Source organism: Scardinius erythrophthalmus (assembly GCF_964197995.2).
Source record: "Scardinius erythrophthalmus genome assembly, chromosome: 10".
NCBI lineage: Eukaryota > Metazoa > Chordata > Actinopteri > Cypriniformes > Leuciscidae > Scardinius > Scardinius erythrophthalmus.
In genome coordinates, this window is record NC_138230.1 from 6442555 (window position 1) to 6460135 (window position 17581).

Here is a 17581-nt window from a genome sequence, read left to right on the forward strand (position 1 = left end):
CTAAACAAATACAAAATTAGAATATATAAGCATTCAAAACTTATATATGGCCAATACGGATCAGCAGTTTTGATGACATCACTCTGCACTACAGCTTCTCATCAGATTTTCTGTCCAATCAAATTCTCTCTAGAATGTGAAGCTCCGCCCCCTACATTATAAATGAAGCTGTGGTTTGTTCAGACATTTACTATTTTCTACATGGCTATACTATTTGTGAATGGCACATAGTGCACTACATAGGCAGGGTGTGGATTACACCGTCACCTTCGGGTAACAGATTCACAGCTTTAATGCGCACTCTTATTTCAGTGTTGTTGTTAATGTTGTGGTTATTTTAGCAAACAGTTTGCTTCGTATGTTCAGTTCAACAGTATTAAGTTATAGAGAGTCAACTTTATCACTCAACTGAACTCTGCACATGCATTTGATGATTAGGTTTTCTTGCTTTGTCCAAGCAATAAATACACGTCCTTGAATGAGCTATTTACTTCAACTGCTTAGGTAATGTCAATGGTATATGAACCATTTCAGGGGCTGTCAAAATTACAATTTAAAATAAGTTAGAGCTACAGAAATGCATCTTAATATGTACAAATAAAGCCCCATATTATGCGTAGGCTGCTTTCTGTCAGATCACCCCAATAACCCCCTCCCCCCGATAAGGAATGATTCAGACAGTGTAAATATGCTTTCCATTGGGGCGAATGAAGTCTGGTTTCACGTTAGTGTCACTTGACTTGCCGCAGCTCCTGTTCAGAGACATGAAACACAGAGTGGATCATATGATCCAGGAAACATTTCGGACCTGTTTGAATTCTGCACACAATGATGTATTTTACAGCGATATGGAGGAGATAAGGTGGAGAAACGGTTAGAGATTAGGAGGAAACTGCAGCTTTACAGAGTTTAACAGCTCTGGTTGAGCTGTGATATTAAAAAAACGCTATTGGCTATTTAAAAAAAGGGGAGGAGCTGTTTGATATGCCCTGCCCTGTTTTCTTGTTTCAGTGGAAATGACATCAACACGTTGAATAATGCTGCGCGTTTCAAAGCACTTCAGTGGGACTTTAATAACTGTGGAAAAGTATCATCACAGTCTGTGAAAAGAAGCTTTGATAACAACTGTTGAATTGTATTTTGTTTTATTTTACTGTAATTGGTAACACTTTATTTTACAGTGTCCTTGTTACACATTACATGTAGTTACTATAGTAATAACTTTAAATTAGGCTTGATTACATGCAACTAAACAAAACCCTAACCCTAACAGTACATGTAGTTAATTAGTATTACACTGTAACAAGGACACCTGAAAATAAAGTGTAACACTGTATGTATTTTCTTGTTCTTAAATGAACTTTTTTTTCACCAAACAGGACAGCAAAAGTATTGCACTCTTCCGGAAGTCAAACTAACAATGACTTCTTGTTGAAAATGAACATCCAAGTATGTATTTAATATTAAATATGGATTTTTAGCTTTTGTCATTGCTGAAATATTTCTGATGAATCACCTTCTCTTCTCTGCAGATCCTTTTTTTGTTCATACAGTGATTAATCTCATGTTTTCTAGCTATTTGACTGTTTGAGAGATTTTGTATCTCCTGTTTATTGCCTCCTTAAGTTTTTTTTTTTTTTTTTTGTATTCCTGATTTTTAAGCCATTTTGGATAAAAGTATCTGCTGAATGTATTTTATGAACTGCTCAGAAATGTTTCATGTTTATAATGGATTTATGTGAATGGTATTTTTATTTTAAATAAAATGTGTAAAACACAAAAAAGTATATAACAGTGTGATAACTGAGGTTTGATTGGTCTACGGCTGTACTTTTCAAACATGCATGACCTGCATTTCAATTAATATTAAAATTGTTTTAATTGAATAATTGATTAATGATTGTTCAATTGACCCTTCGCTAAGCCACGCTCGAAAACCGTCACAGGCCATTTGTGGCTTAGCAACCGTAACTAGGCACGGGAGGTCTGGCAAGCTTTCGAGCGAGGGAAACATACCAATGCGTTGTGCGTATGGATTGTGCAAATCTGATACCCGGTATCCTAAAAAAAAAGCCTGGCGCACTAAAAATATAAGCGGGAGAATGTTATCATTGCAAAGTGTTCAGGCTAATGTCTTGTGTTTATTCCACAAGATTTATGGATAAGCTGTTTGGTTTATAATTATTAGATTATTTTCAAATGTCTCTTACCCTGCTGTGCATGCACAGCTGTTCCTCAGTTTGTGTGTTTCCCATTTGAATGGTCAGCGTATGTGGCGGCTGCTGCTTGCGCTGGGACCGGCTTTAGCTTCAATTTTGATTAAATTATTCTCTAATCGGTTCCATATTATGTCGTGGATATATACCTCGAATGCATACTGCAGTCCCTTTTGTCTTGCTCTCTCAGATATTTCACCTGTTCGCCACACATGACTAATTATCTCCTTGGGAATGTCTGACACCGGTGCATAGAGGGTTTTCACCTACGTCACGATTTGGTCAGTTACCCGGATGCGCGGCCATATTGGAGGTACTCAGATGTAAACAACGGCATGGATTGCACTGTTTATGTACTATTGAACACATTGTTACACTAATTTCTGATGTCTAAACCACGGGAAAAACACATGGAAGCTGCGAAATCATATAGAGAAGGACTTGGTAAGCAGGAAAGAGCTCAAAATTTTGACAAACTTAAGGTAATATGTGGTAAAGATCTGAACGAGCTAGCTTCTCTAGTCCTTACTTCTTTTTCGTATCCCGACATTGGCTACGTTCAGATTGTCAGTCCAAAAAAAAAAGCACATGAAATCAGTTTCAAGCTACATCCATATGTGGTTTAATATCCTATTCAAATCACATATCAGGAAATCCACCAGTCTGAACGCTCTTTCTCGTGGTTTATGTGAATTTCTCACGCCACGTAAAATATAAACATAAGACGTTGTTATAGGGAACATGCTGAAAGTCGCTGCCGAAACAAGGTTGTGTTGATGCAAAGTGCCGGACGAGCAGAAAATTATTATTTTTGAAAAGTATTTTGAAACCGGCGCGGATGAAAAAGAGTTGTGCATACAGTAACCTACCAGCCTCCTACAGTTCTGCAGCTCGAGACACAGTAGTCCAGCGCGGCGGCTATACATTTCCATATTGTAAAATTTAAATAAGAAAACATTTATATTGCAAATGCAAACCTCTCCATCAACGCAACATCATTGCCGTATTGTCAAAGAGCTGCGTGGACACACAAATCGGTTCTGAACAGTTGCAATACAGTGTGGAGTGTGGACATCATTTAAATCGGATACAAAGATAATCGGATTGACAGTGCGTATGTACCCATAGTTAACTATTATACGTCAAAATTTTAGCCATAGTTAACGCTTCATTTACACATGTGGCTGATGCTGTGCCTCTCTCAACCACAAACGCCATCTTTCATCAGTTTTTTGCACTCTTCTCTTTAACTTTCGGCAGTCTATAGAACTAGAAATGTTTTTTCTCGGTGCGACCGATGAGTACAGACCAAAACTTGACCATTTTTCAGAAGCAATAATCAGCCAAATTTGCGAGTCCGTTCAGTTCAATGGCACTGTTTACGTTCAGTACCTCCAAAATGGCCGACTTCCGGATTGATGACGCGTTGTGAAAACCCTCTATTCATATTGTAATGGACTTGTCAGGCGCGAAACCTTGTCAGGCGTAGCAACAGTAACTAAGGAGGGCGGGGCTTAGCGAAGGGTCAATTATCTATCTATAAATTACAGAAATGTCTGTCTGTCAGTCAGTCAGTATGTCTGTTATTCGCATATCTCTCGAACCGTTAGTCCGATGGATTTCAAACTTGACAGGTGTCTCGCTACGGGCATGAGTAAGTGCAGTGCCAAGGATTGGCATTGTTTGGATTAGAAATGCAATATATATATATATATATCTGTAAAAGAAGCACACACTGGCTTTTGCCGCTTTAGCCACTTTCCCTCTCACACTGCACACTGAGTGAGCACAGCCCAGGACCAGAGACAGAGAGGGTAGAAGAAAGCAGCGGCGCTTAAGTAGCGTTTTCTCGGAGATCACTGTGTAGCTGCTCCCTGAATCATGTAGTTTAATTTTCCACATTTATTGTATGTCATTATGTCAGTATCAGTATTTGCTTTCTACCATGCACAAATAAAGATGTCACTGAACTTTTGCTGTGTAATTGTAACAATGAGCACTCAAATACTCCAAACCAACAATTACTAAAAACACACACAAAAGCTGATTTTGCACAGGCACTTTGCACTGCTCCCTGAATCGACGCGCTTATTCATTTGTGGATATAAACTGAATCTGTAAGTCAGCTATGCTGTTTACTTCTGAATATTATATTTCATTCTGGTGCCCTTAACGTTATCGCTACTGTGTAATAGTAGCCTATGCTATTCACCAACTAAACATATCCTATTCAATGCGTTCACAGTCTCTTTCACGGCCATCATTTGTAGTAGCCTATTCACAAACTGTTTGCTCAAGCATAGTGTTTTCTCGGATGGAATTTTACTATTAATTGAAATGCGTAATTCGTAAAAATCTTTTTCTGTGTGCAGGAATGAAGAAGCAGGTGTGATTTCATCCTCAGCCATGCAGTGAGAGGCAGCAATACACCCGGAAGAGATGGTGAATATAAAAGGTTTTTTCCTTCTGTTCTATGATTCATTCATTCATTCATTCGTTCGTTCGTTCGGGGTTCCCTCTTTATTTTTATTTAGGCCTTGGCTATTTATTAATTGGGAGCACAAACACTTGACAAATAAATAAATGTGTTATTGGATAAAATAGTGTTTGCTGAACTGCTTAATGGCACTTAAAGAAGGTTAAAGAGTAATTCATCTACAAACAGCAAGATACCTTTTCATAATTCTGTGGTAAATGTTTTATGATCCATTGATGTTTTTTAGTGAAAGTAGAGGAAAACAGACAATTTTAGCCTAATTCATAGCTGTATTCTAAGCCTACTGCTTAACGTGTTTGTTATCAATGCAACGGTAAAAGACAATAAAAAGCTAATTAAATGAAGTTCAAGTGTAGTGTTTTTAATATCACGACTACAAGTTACAAAGCCTGTTGGATTGATCACTTCCCTTTAATCTGTTGGCCAATAGTGTTAATACACTCCGCCTTATGCCCAACTTTCACGACCAATAAAGATCTTTCTGCAGAAATAAAGTGCTGATATTCAGAGACACTTTCAGATTTCATCAGTGAAACACAATAATGCGCGCGCTGGAATTGAATGGCAAACATGTTTCACGCGCTCTCCTTTAAAAACATTTTCTTTATCGAGGTAGCGATAGTCTGGTTTATTTCTCACTCTAGTCTGAGTGATGCGCTTCAAGGTAAGAACAGTTCATTTGTGTTTCTTCTGATCCCCAGCATCTACAAATGTTTAAACTAAACCTTTCGAGTTTGCTTATATTTAAAAAAAAAGTCTTATTCATTCAATCAATTTTTTAGACTTCTCACACCAACGTAATATGTCTCTGAACATTGTGTTATGCCATATCTTTGTTATAGCATGTGAAACGAACTAAAATCGAAAGCGCAACAGGCTTTTTGTGTTTTAATGAGGAGTTCTGTTCCGCGCATTTGCTCAGGCGATCATATAGCTCATGATCAGGTGTTTCCCGCTTCTCTGAGCGACTCTGAATCAAACTCAATCTCTGCATGTGCTTTCAGTTTCACATGCCTTTGGGAACGGGCACAAGTTACGCGTTTTCACATTCGCATAAAACATATATATATATATAACAAACAAACAAAAAACATGATAACAGCAGATTTGTAATGAGAAGCGTTCGAAGCGATTCAGCACGTTCGAGTTTCCATGAAAAGTAAAGTAGCCTATTGTTTTCTTTGCACTGGTTTCTGGTTACTTTTTTTGCTTTTAAGGCTCTGGCCTGATAGGCACCAACAATCTTTCTGAGCTCATTCTGAGTCCAAAAACATCTGTTAGATATCTGATGTCATCTGAGCAAAGATTATTGATGATCCCGAGACTGTGATTTTTCAAAACTGTGGAATAAAAAAATTAAAATGAAGTTAGTTTAAGCTTGAAAAAATAACAAATATCTGGGTCAGAATAATACATTTAATTTAAATGGATTATTTTTCTGACCCCATTGGCAGATATTTGTTCTTGTTTTAAGAAATATAAGGAGGAACAAAAAAATTTTGTTTTTGCAGTGTAACTGCTTAAAGTGTTTTGATGTTTCCTCTTTTCATTGCATGAAATTTCATTGCGTGATAATGATAAATGATGATGTGTGTGTTTTTAGTTTTTTTTTTTTTTTTAGTACTGTTGTATGGCACAGTGGTCAACTAGCCTACTGTTGTTTTTACTGTGCTTAAAAAAATAAAAATAAATATTTAAAGTCATGTCAAATTATATTTATAGAGCCCATTTTACACAACTGTTGACTCAAAGTGCTTAAACGATAAGACATAGTGGAGCAGAAAACGCATGCATGTGTACTGGTTTTAGTGCCACCCATCCATTGAATCGGCTGATACCCATCCGGGTGTATTAGGCTACTTAGTAAAATTACTGCTCTACTGATGATGTATAATTTGTGATGTCACCTGTGACTATATGTATAAACCAGATGTGACAATAGACACACATTTAAGTGTGCACACCACTTGCCTTCAGGACTTTCTAGCAGAAAGGCTTTATGGTTGAAATTGTGAAGGGGTATATATTATCTAAACCTGATTTAAAAAAAATGCAAATGAAAATAATAGCCTAATAAAAAAAATGTGAACCTGAAAATAATTATTCAATGCTAACTTTTGTCTATACAAATGGCAGTAAATTGGGGGTTTTAAAACCAGGGGTCTGCAAGAGAGCGCAGTCAGTGCAAAAGGAAAAACAGTGTAAAAAGGTATAAATAATTGATAAAAAAAATAAGATGAAAAAAAAAGAAAAAAAAAGAGAAAGAAAACGTTCACTGAAGGATTAAGTGGAAGAAGTTCTGGAAGTTTTTCATCAGGTTTGCTGGAATGAGGTAGCCTAAACGTTCACCGTAGAAAACAAAATTAAAGCGTCGGAACAACAACAAGAAGAGACCGGAGACTGCAACAATAACAGATGACAAGTGCTTGATGAGGGGGTTATGAGATAGCCACAACTTTAGTTTGAAAGAAATCAAAGACAAAGAGTAGTTTGATTTCTAACATTATTCTCTCAAAAAATAATAAATAAAACTGTCTGCACACTTGAATCCTTTAAGCAAATTTAATAGCCAAGCTTTCGGTCAAACGACCATCCTCAGGGCATACAGACAATCAATGTAGCAATCATATATGTGCCTGTATTTTTGTATATTTGTATTTATGTTTGTTTCTTGTATTGGGGATTTTCACTATGGGGAGTAAATGTGTAAATTACCTAGATAACTCAGTATGTTGGGTAGGTTGAAGAAAAACTACAACTCCCACCATTGGACTACAACTCTCCTACCTGGCTTTCACAGGTGTGGTAATCACGGTTGATTATCCTGATGTGTTTGAACACAGTTAAGTTGATTGCTACATTGATTGTCTGTATGCCCTGAGGATGGTCGTTTGACCGAAAGCTTGGCTATTAAATTTGCTTAAAGGATTCAAGTGTGCAGACAGTTTTATTTATTATTTTTTGAGATCTTCAGTTTTGTTTGTCTGGCACCTTGGTGATCGTGAGTGCGGTGTTATTCCTTCATAACATTATTCTCTCAACAGACATTTACATCGATGGTCTGGCGTTATAATTTATTTGCTTTTGGTGTACTGTGGAGTGGGTAAAACTGTTTTTATGGCAGGCTAGCAGATACCATTGACTCGCGCTAGCCTAGCACTGGCGACTATGCAACTGGAAGGACTGGATGAAAAATGTTGAAAACTGTCTCCACTGATAAATAGCACCCAGGCTAACTTGGAAATGAGGTCTGATGTCCAAAATCCTGAACCAACCCATTAAAGCTACAATATGTATTTTTTTTGTGTGTGCTGACTAATACTCACACAGGTCAGTTTATTAGACGAATGAAACTTGTGAGATAACGCAGTGCTGTTTCATTCGGTCTACACTATCACATTAAACTGCATTTGAGTGTGTTCAAAGTTATAATGTTATTCTATGTGTTAGTTTGTTGGCTGTATGAGACTAGCAGTGCACTAGATCAACATTAGAATAACATACTGATCATCTTCTAGCATTTTATCATGTTGAGCTATATAACATTGATTAGTTTTATGTACACTTGCTCACCTGTCTAATAAAGTACATGCAAAAGCGTCCCTGTCAAGTCGAAGTTAGTCGCAGACTTTGAGCTCTCGTCATCTCGTCACGCTGATATTGATCCTCGTTTTAGTTCTCCTTTTGTCCCGAAGTCTGCTTGCCATGGTCAGTAATGTTTGAACGAAACAAAAACAGCGTGAGTGTGCCGCTAGAGTAACGCAGTTGTCCACGTCTGTCGCCATGGTGGCAGTACCAGCGAAAACCAGGGATAACTCGGACATTACGTCATTGACAGGCGACAAGTGAACAGGGAGTCAGGGACGAGCCATTATTTAAAATTGGAATTTCTCTGAAATTAAAAATCTTTGGGAACTTTCGGGATATTGTAAGTACACAACTGCAGGAAATTGTCACTTCTTCTTGAGTCTCTCCATCTCTGTCCAACTCGGTTTGAGCATAAAAGGCTTAACAGCTTTAGAAATGTTTTTGTTGTTGTTGTTGGGGACATTTAATATTCAACAAAATTATTGTTGTTATCTGCCTTACTTCAGGTGGACGATGACGCAATTTTCTTCTAGAAACAAACTGTTGTATTATTTTCAGGTTATCATTGTGAAGCTGGTTTGATACAATCTGTATTGTAAAAAGCGCTATATAAATAAAGATGACTTGACTTGTCTGCGTGAGGTAATCAGAGCTTCTAACACAAGAGCTCTTGAAGCTCCGCCCCCTGTGCCGGGAGCAGCAGCTCATTTCCATTTAAAGGGACACACACAAATACGGTGCGTTTTTGCTCACCCTCAAAAAGTGACAACTTTAACATGCTATATAAAAATATCTGTGTGGTATTTTGAGCTAAAACTTCACATACACACTCTGGGGACATCAGAGACTTATTTTACATCTTGTAAATAGGGCACTGACAACCCCATTAACTCAGTCGCAATCTTGGCTCCTCTACTCTTTGGCACTTTGCTCCAAATCACTGGCTCGACACAAATTATTTGCAGATGTTTTGAAGCTTTGTGAAACGTGTTTCGAAAGCATTCACAAGATATTTGTGTTTTATGTGTTCCTCAGAGAGACATTACCTCCAATACATGTTTACAGTCCTGACCAAAGAAGACTCATTTCCTGCGTTCACTGCTGAGGCTGAGTCCGATGACAAACTGATCGCTCACTACAGTAATGAAGAACGAGCCTGGATAAGAGAGAATCTGACCGACTGGACCAAAGCTCCTGGAGAACCTCCTGAATCTAGAGACTGGTACCTGGATCAGTTGTACACTCTGTCAAAGTGCACAACATCTGCAAACTGTTCTGGTGAGTTTAGATGTTAATAAGAGAGAAGGATTAATCAACATATGATCTTAGGTGACTTGCGATTACGAAGGTGTCATTTTATCAGTCAGCCTCCATATCCGTGGGTGGGTGTAGCTTCTCGTGAGTGTTGTTCTGTGATTTTAGAGCTTCATGTTCTTCAGAGAATAACTGGCTGTAAACTGCAGAAACGTCCTGAAGGAACAAAGAGTATGACTGTCTTCGATGAATATGGATTTGATGGAGAGGATATTCTATCCTTTAATTATGAAACTATGCAGTGGATTGATAAAAGCCCAAATGCCAAAGAAATTAAAATGAAATGGGATTGTGAAATTGAACGCAACAAACTCCTCAAGCATTACCTCAAGAACTGCACTGACTGGATCTCCACATTTAACAACACAAAAAAGAGTAAGTTATGTTCTGATCATTTTATTTATCTCCTGTCTTTGTGTGTGTGTGTGTGTGTGTGTGTGTGTGTGTGTGTGTGTGTGTGTGTTTGACACAATAACTGCAATAGGATGTTTCTCTTAGTACATGGGTTATTTATCATCATTATCGTTACCAGTGAGGATTGGTTCAGAAATGTTTGTGATATTTTAATTTCCCATTCGCATTGTGAAACACTGTTAATTCAGTGCAAGTTATTAAAATATATCTAAAGAAAATCTTCCAAGGTTTAATCATTTATGCAATGGTTTTCCCTGCAGTTTTAAGATGTGTGTGTTCACAATGCTTCACATCGGTCAGTGAAGATCCGGTTACTAAGAAAATGAGAAGTGTGGAGAGTGACTTGTTTACCAGTTAAAGTTTAGTTCCATTAGATTAAACGGTAGCTAAATTATTTGATTATGAATTATAAATGTTTGGTTAAAGGGATAATTCACCCAGAATTGAAAATTGTGTCCTTTTTTTACTCACCCTTATGTCATTCAAAACCTTTATGACTTTCTTCTGCACAGCACAGGAAATAATTTTTTAAAGAAAATGAAGAATACAGTTTTGTTTTTGTTTTTGTTTTCAGCACAGAAAGACAGAAGGAAATTCTTTGTTAATGTTTATTTGTTAAATGCTAGTTATTTATTATTTCCTGCTCCAGGTTCTCCAGATGGTTATGTATTTGCGAGGAAAGTTCCTGGTGATCGAAGTAAGCTAAATCTGGTCTGTCTGGCCACTGGTTTCTACCCCAGAGATGTTCAGATGAACATTAGATTGAACAGAATTAATCTTGAGAATCAAACATCTTCTGGAATCAGACCAAATACTGATGAAACCTTTCAGATGAGAATCAGTTTGAAGATCGACAGAAACCATGAAGGATCTTACGACTGTCTGCTCACTCACAGCAGTCTGACTGAACCAGTTACAGTAGACTGGGGTAAATATCACCATAATTACAGTCAATCACATATTTCTAACAGGAGAACATGATAATGCTGGAATAGATTAAAGTTGCCGGTTTAATAGTTTATGAGGTTGATATAAAACATTTATTTAAAAAATTACATTGAATTTGTTTTTATATATTATATTTAATTTTTTCACTCTGCAGATGGAAAATGTTCTAACTGTGAATCAGAATATCAATGGCTTGTTATAGCAGGAGTAATAGCAGGAGTAATAGCAGGAGTTTTGGGTCTAGTTCTCGCTCTCTTTTTGGGATTCACTGGTACATCAACAAAGAGAGAAGGTCAAATGGTGAGTTATAAATATTCAGTATGATCAAGTTCTTTTTTGTTGTTGTTTAAAGACATTTGTAAAATGTATGAACTAGAAATTAAAAGTTTAGCAGTATACAATGGTAGGAAAATGTGAACATGGTGATAGAGATTTTGATAATTTTGAAACAAATGAGGAGTGTGAATAAATGTAAACATATTTATGTTTACAAGAATATAATATTTATTTTATACTGTATCTTTAGGTCAGGTGAGAAATTCTTCCTCTTACGGCTCAGTGAATGATCAGAGGGAGATGACCAGTTCAGCTGATGAGATTCGATCATGAGCTCAATACTGATGGATCTACGACTGGGACGTGAACAGGTTTACAGGCATTAAATAAAAAAAAAATAATAATAAAAAAATCATTTTGAATGGACCTTGTATTATACTTTTCCAGTTCTTTTTTTGCAAAAAGTGCATTTTGTTTTCTGTTCTTGTTTTTTTTTTTTTTTTTTTTTTTTTTTTTTTTTTAGCATTTTCTAATCTGGTTCAACTCTGCTTTATTAACAGTAATTTTGACAGTTATTGTTTATGATGTTCTTTATGCTCTGTGGAAATATGATACATTTCACATTTAAGAGTCTCTTGAAACATTTCAAAGGGTCGAGATCACATGATAATGTTTTACTTGAAATTCAGTTTTCTAATAGTTTCAGTCAATGGACAGTGAATTGTGAATTGGTGTTTTAGTGAAACATCTGAGAGTTTAAAAAGCTTCTGTTTTCTGTGATCTGATCAAAAGTGAAACAGAAAACACATTTGAAACGCTTGTTCAAACCAGTTAAACACAGATCAGTGTCAGTATTACACTCAACAGAAGCCAAACTAACAGTGAATTATTAACAGATTTAACATAAAACTCAAACTCATTAAGAACTAAGAGTATTATAAATTGCAAAGCCAAGGCATTTTTTATCTCATTATTTTACCTTGTAGTAAATCATAATGTGGGGAAAAACTAATCAAGAATTAGTATTACATCTAATACTTATTGCTATTAGATAAAATGCTAAACTAAAATGCTATTTCTGGTCATTACATTCAGCTGTTACCAGGCAGAATTATCATACATCTTACCAAGAAACCCATGTAAGATGATAAAATGAGACGGGCTAAAAGGAAGTGAGATTATTATGTGGTGCATGAGTTATAATATTTTCAGCACTGGGAAATTGTATACAAACGTTTAGCAGTTACGGTTAAAGTCTGATTTTATGTAATGATCCTCCGCTGGAATCAAAGTCCTTCCTTTCAAATGACGTTTTTAAATACTGTCAGATCACTCGTTTTCTTTCTAGTTTTTGAGTCTGTGTAAAACATTTTTATGAGTGTGGAAAAGCATATTTGTATTTTTTGCATCATGATTAGATTACACTCACCTAAAGGATTATTAGGAACACCATACTAATACTGTGTTTGACCCCCTTTCACCTTCAGAACTGCCTTAATTCTACGTGGCATTGATTCAACAAGGTGCTGAAAGCATTCTTTAGAAATGTTGGCCCATATTGATAGGATAGCATCTTGCAGTTGATGGAGATTTGTGGGATGCACATCCAGGGCACGAAGCTCCCGTTCCACCACATCCCAAAGATGCTCTATTGGGTTGAGATCTGGTGACTGTGGGGGCCATTTTAGTACAGTGAACTCATTGTCATGTTCAAGAAACCAATTTGAAATGATTCGAGCTTTGTGACATGGTGCATTATCCTGCTGGAAGTAGCCATCAGAGGATGGGTACATGGTGGTCATAAAGGGATGGACATGGTCAGAAACAATGCTCAGGTGGGCCGTGGCATTTAAACGATGCCCAATTGGCACTAAGGGGCCTAAAGTGTGCCAAGAAAACATCCCCCACACCATTACACCACCACCACCAGCCTGCACAGTGGTGACAAGGCATGATGGATCCATGTTCTCATTCTGTTTACGCCAAATTCTGACTCTACCATCTGAATGTCTCAACAGAAATCGAGACTCATCAGACCAGGCAACATTTTTCCAGTCTTCAACTGTCCAATTTTGGTGAGCTCGTGCAAATTGTAGCCTCTTTTTCCTATTTGTAGTGGAGATGAGTGGTACCCGGTGGGCTCTTCTGCTGTTGTAGCCCATCCGCCTCAAGGTTGTGCGTGTTGTGGCTTCACAAATGCTTTGCTGCATACCTCGGTTGTAACGAGTTACAGGTTATTTCAGTCAAAGTTGCTCTTCTATCAGATTGAATCAGTCGGCCCATTCTCCTCTGACCTCTAGCATCAACAAGGCATTTTCGTCCACAGGACTGCTGCATACTGGATGTTTTTCCCTTTTCACATCATTCTTTGTAAACCCTAGAAATGGTTGTGCGTGAAAATCCCAGTAACTGAGCAGATTGTGAAATACTCAGACCGGCCCGTTTGGCACCAACAACCATGCCACGCTCAAAATTGCTTAAATCACCTTTCTTTCCCATTCTGACATTCAGTTTGGAGTTCAGGAGATTGTCTTGACCAGGACCACACCCCTAAATGCATTGAAGCAACTGCCATGTGATTGGTTGATTAGATAACTGCATTAATGAGAAATTGAACAGGTGTTCCTAATAATCCTTTAGGTGAGTGTAGATTAAGATGTCCTTATAGTGTTCCTGTTATTTTGCTAATCATGATTATTAGCTAGCACAAGATCACGGGTTTGATTCCCAGGGAACATGTGTTGATCAAATGTAAAGCTAGTAAAAGTGTCTGTCAAATGCGTACTGTAAATGAGCCTCTTTGGACAACATGTGTTAAATGTGCAATATTAAGAAATAAATTAGTCTGAGTGTGAGTGTTTGTGTACTGGATATGGTGAAATATGATGCTTATGAAGATCTTCATATCAGACATTTTTCTCAGCTCACATAGAAAATAATGTTAGAAAGAATAATATGTAATAACTGTAGGTTTTGAGGCTATGATGCCCAGAAATGCTGTCTATGTAATTCAGTGTGTTCACTTCATGCTTTTAACTGTCACAGCTTTAATAGTGTTTGTGCATCTTTGACTATCTGGAGATATTAATATTAAATATTAATCCTGCTGTTTTTGACAATCTCAGGTGAAGCTGTTTAATAAACTACTGTGAAAATATCGTCTGATGACTTTTACACACGTATCTTTAGAGCAGAGTCTGATATTGATTCATTTACATTTAGATTTCATTCAATTCAACTTTGCTAAAGAGTTGAAGGATCTAATTCTTCGGCACACCAATATATACAAGTTCAGCGATCAGCAACATTTATTAAATAAAAATGTATATTTTTAATTGTTTAAATTTGTTTAATTACTATCAATTAAGTCATAAAACTTATTGATTATTTGTGAATTGAAAGTGTTGGTATTTTTATAGACCACATCCACACTGAAGCTGAATATCTGACTCGCTGCTTCTATAGTGCTTTAAATCAACATCAAATCAATTTTGACTATTTTTCAACTTTTTTAACATGATCCTAAATTAATTATATTTATATTTAATCACATGGAATATTTAGAGAAACTTCACCATCCACACAATAGTGATGATAAAATTAAATGTCAAATGTACTCATTAGTATTTGTGTCACATGACGGAGGCCCGTCTGACGAGGTCGACTCTGGTTGGATGAGACTTGCGAAGAGGCATGTCCAGGTCTGTATGCATGTTGTTGTTTTTTTTTTGTTTTTTTTTTGTTTTTGTTTTTTTGTGCAAATTTCAGTAATAATTTAATTAAATTTCAGTCCACTCATACATTTTTCAAATGACTTAAGACGACCTTATGGCACAGAATGTCATAGGGACTATTTATGGAGTAAGATTTATTTATTAATTTACATTCATTTACTTATTAATTGATTGTCCTGTTTGGACCGTGATATAATGTTTTGTTGTATATGTTAACTGTTAAAATTGTGAAAACTGTGTTTTAAGATAGTTTTAAAAAGATAATACTGTCAACAAAGAATGTAAATATTTTTTTTTTTTTATGGCTGGTCTTTTCCTCAACATGTGAGGTCAGGAATGAAAACGAAAGTGTGATTCCTCCAGCAGCCAGTGAGGGGCGACAGTGAGCTGATACTCCTAAAGCTCAATACAACCCGGAAAAAACGAGACAAACATTCACTTCAGTGTTTAATCTGTTCAAGACGCTTGTCTGAAATATAATGGATGAAAATGGTTGATTGACTCTACTTTTTTACATGTTCTGTATAGACATAAGAATGTTTTTGCTCATTTTTGTTTGTTTCTCTCTTTATTTAGCGATGGGCTGGAAGATAAGAACACGGTTTATTAATTTCAGTAGACAAGATGCGACTTATAAATTGCAGTCACTCACAAACATACTATGAGTAGTAGTTTAAAATATAATGTAAAATAAAATACAGTTTTACAGTATACTTTATAGTATAGTATGTTTTCAGTTTTTAAGTTAGTTTTATCCACCATTTGTTTTTTTTATACTGTATGTTCCTCAGAGAAACACTTCCTCCACTACAAGTTTACAGCCCTGACCAAATCAGACTCATTCCCAGAGTTCAGTGCTGTGTGTGTTTATGATGACAGACGGATCAAACACTTCAGTAATGAAGAACGAGTCTGGATTCTGACTGATAAAGACTGGACCGAAGCTCCTGAAGATCCTCCTGATTCTAGAGACTGGTTCATACATCAGATCAGGACTCTGTCAAACTGCACAGACTCACAGTGTTCTGGTGAGATTCATGCTTTACTCTTATTAATTATCAGACATTATATTTACTGTGAGTTTCTCATGAGTGTTGATCTGTGATTGTAGATCATATTCTTCAGAGAATAATTGGCTGTGAACTGGAGAAACTTCCTGATGGATCAGTGAATCTGACGGTCTTTGATGAATTTGGATTTGATGGAGAAGATCTTATATCCTTTAATTATGACACTATGCAGTGGATTGATAAAAACCCCAAAGCCAAAGAAACTAAAGAGAAATGGGATCGTCAAACTGAACACAACCAGTTCCTGCAGTATTTCCTCAAGACCTGCACTGACTGGATCTCAGCGTTTCACAACACAAATAAGAGTAAATTCTGATCAGATCAGTTTAATTAATTGTGTGTGTGTGTGTGTGTGTGTGTGTGTGTGTGTGTGTGTGTGTGTGTGTGTGTGTGTGTTTGTGTGTGTATGTGTGTTTGTTTGTCTATATGAGTTGAAGATCCTTAAAGGAATAGTTCACTTTAAAATGAAAATTCTGTCATCATACACTCACCCTCATGTTGTTTCAAACCTGTATGCATTTCTTTTCACCACACAGAAACCATCGAGACAGAATCAGTTTCATCATGATTTTATTCTTCTTTCTTCAGATGTTCGTGTCTCTGTGAGTAAATCTCCTGCAGATGAAGGTAAACTGGTTCTGAGCTGTCTGGCCACTGGTTTCTACCCCAGAGATGTTCAGATGAACATTAGATTGAACAGAATTAATCTTGAGGATCAAACATCTTCTGGAATCAGACCAAATGATGATGAAACCTTTCAGATGAGAATCAGTGTGAAGATCGACAGAAACCATGAAGGATCTTATGACTGTCTGGTCACTCACAGCAGTCTGACTGAACCAGTTACAGTAAACTGGGGTAAATATGATCATAAATACAGTCACTCACAAGGAGAACATGATAATGCTGGAATAGATTAAAGTTGCCACCCACAAACAATTACAGTGTCTCAATTCAGTTTAACAGTTTATGATGTTGATATAAAACATTTATTTAAAAATAATTACAATGAGTTTGTTTTTATTTATTTTGTTATTTTTTTCACTCTGCAGATGGAAAATGTTCCAACTGTTATCCAGAATCTCGATGGCCTGTTATAGCAGGAGTAAAAGCAGGAGTAATAGCAGCAGTAATAACAGGAGTAATAATACCAGTAATATCAGGAGGAATAATAGGAGGAATAGCAGGAGTAAAAGAAGGAGACATTGCAGGAGGAATAGCAGGAGGAATGTCAGAAGAAATAGAAGGAGTATTTGTAGGAGTAACAGCAGGAGGAATAGCAGGAGGAATAGCAAAAATAATAGCAGGAGTAATAGCAGGAGGAATAGCAGGACTAATAGCAGGAGGAATAGCTGGAGTAATAGCAGGAGGAATAGCTGGAGTAATAGCAGGAGGAATAGCTGGAGTAATAGCAGGAGGAATAGCAGGAGGAATAGCTGGAGTAATAGCAGGAGGAATAGCTGGAGTAATAGCAGGAGGAATAGCAGGAGGAATAGCTGGAGTAATAGCAGGAGGAATAGCAGG

General features: G+C 36.8%; 1 protein-coding gene across 1 annotated transcript; it reads left to right on the top strand.

Moving 5' to 3' along the window:
* Positions 1-5231: 5231 nt before the first annotated feature.
* On the top strand, positions 5232-11637 carry LOC308697523 (zinc-alpha-2-glycoprotein-like). The gene is made up of 6 exons (XM_081376840.1): positions 5232-5377; positions 9337-9579; positions 9724-9990; positions 10679-10957; positions 11132-11277; positions 11504-11637. Exons 1-6 carry the CDS (start codon positions 5275-5277, stop codon positions 11510-11512), a joined length of 1047 nt encoding a protein of 348 aa, XP_081232966.1. The 5' UTR covers positions 5232-5274; the 3' UTR covers positions 11513-11637.
* Positions 11638-17581: the final 5944 nt, after the last annotated feature.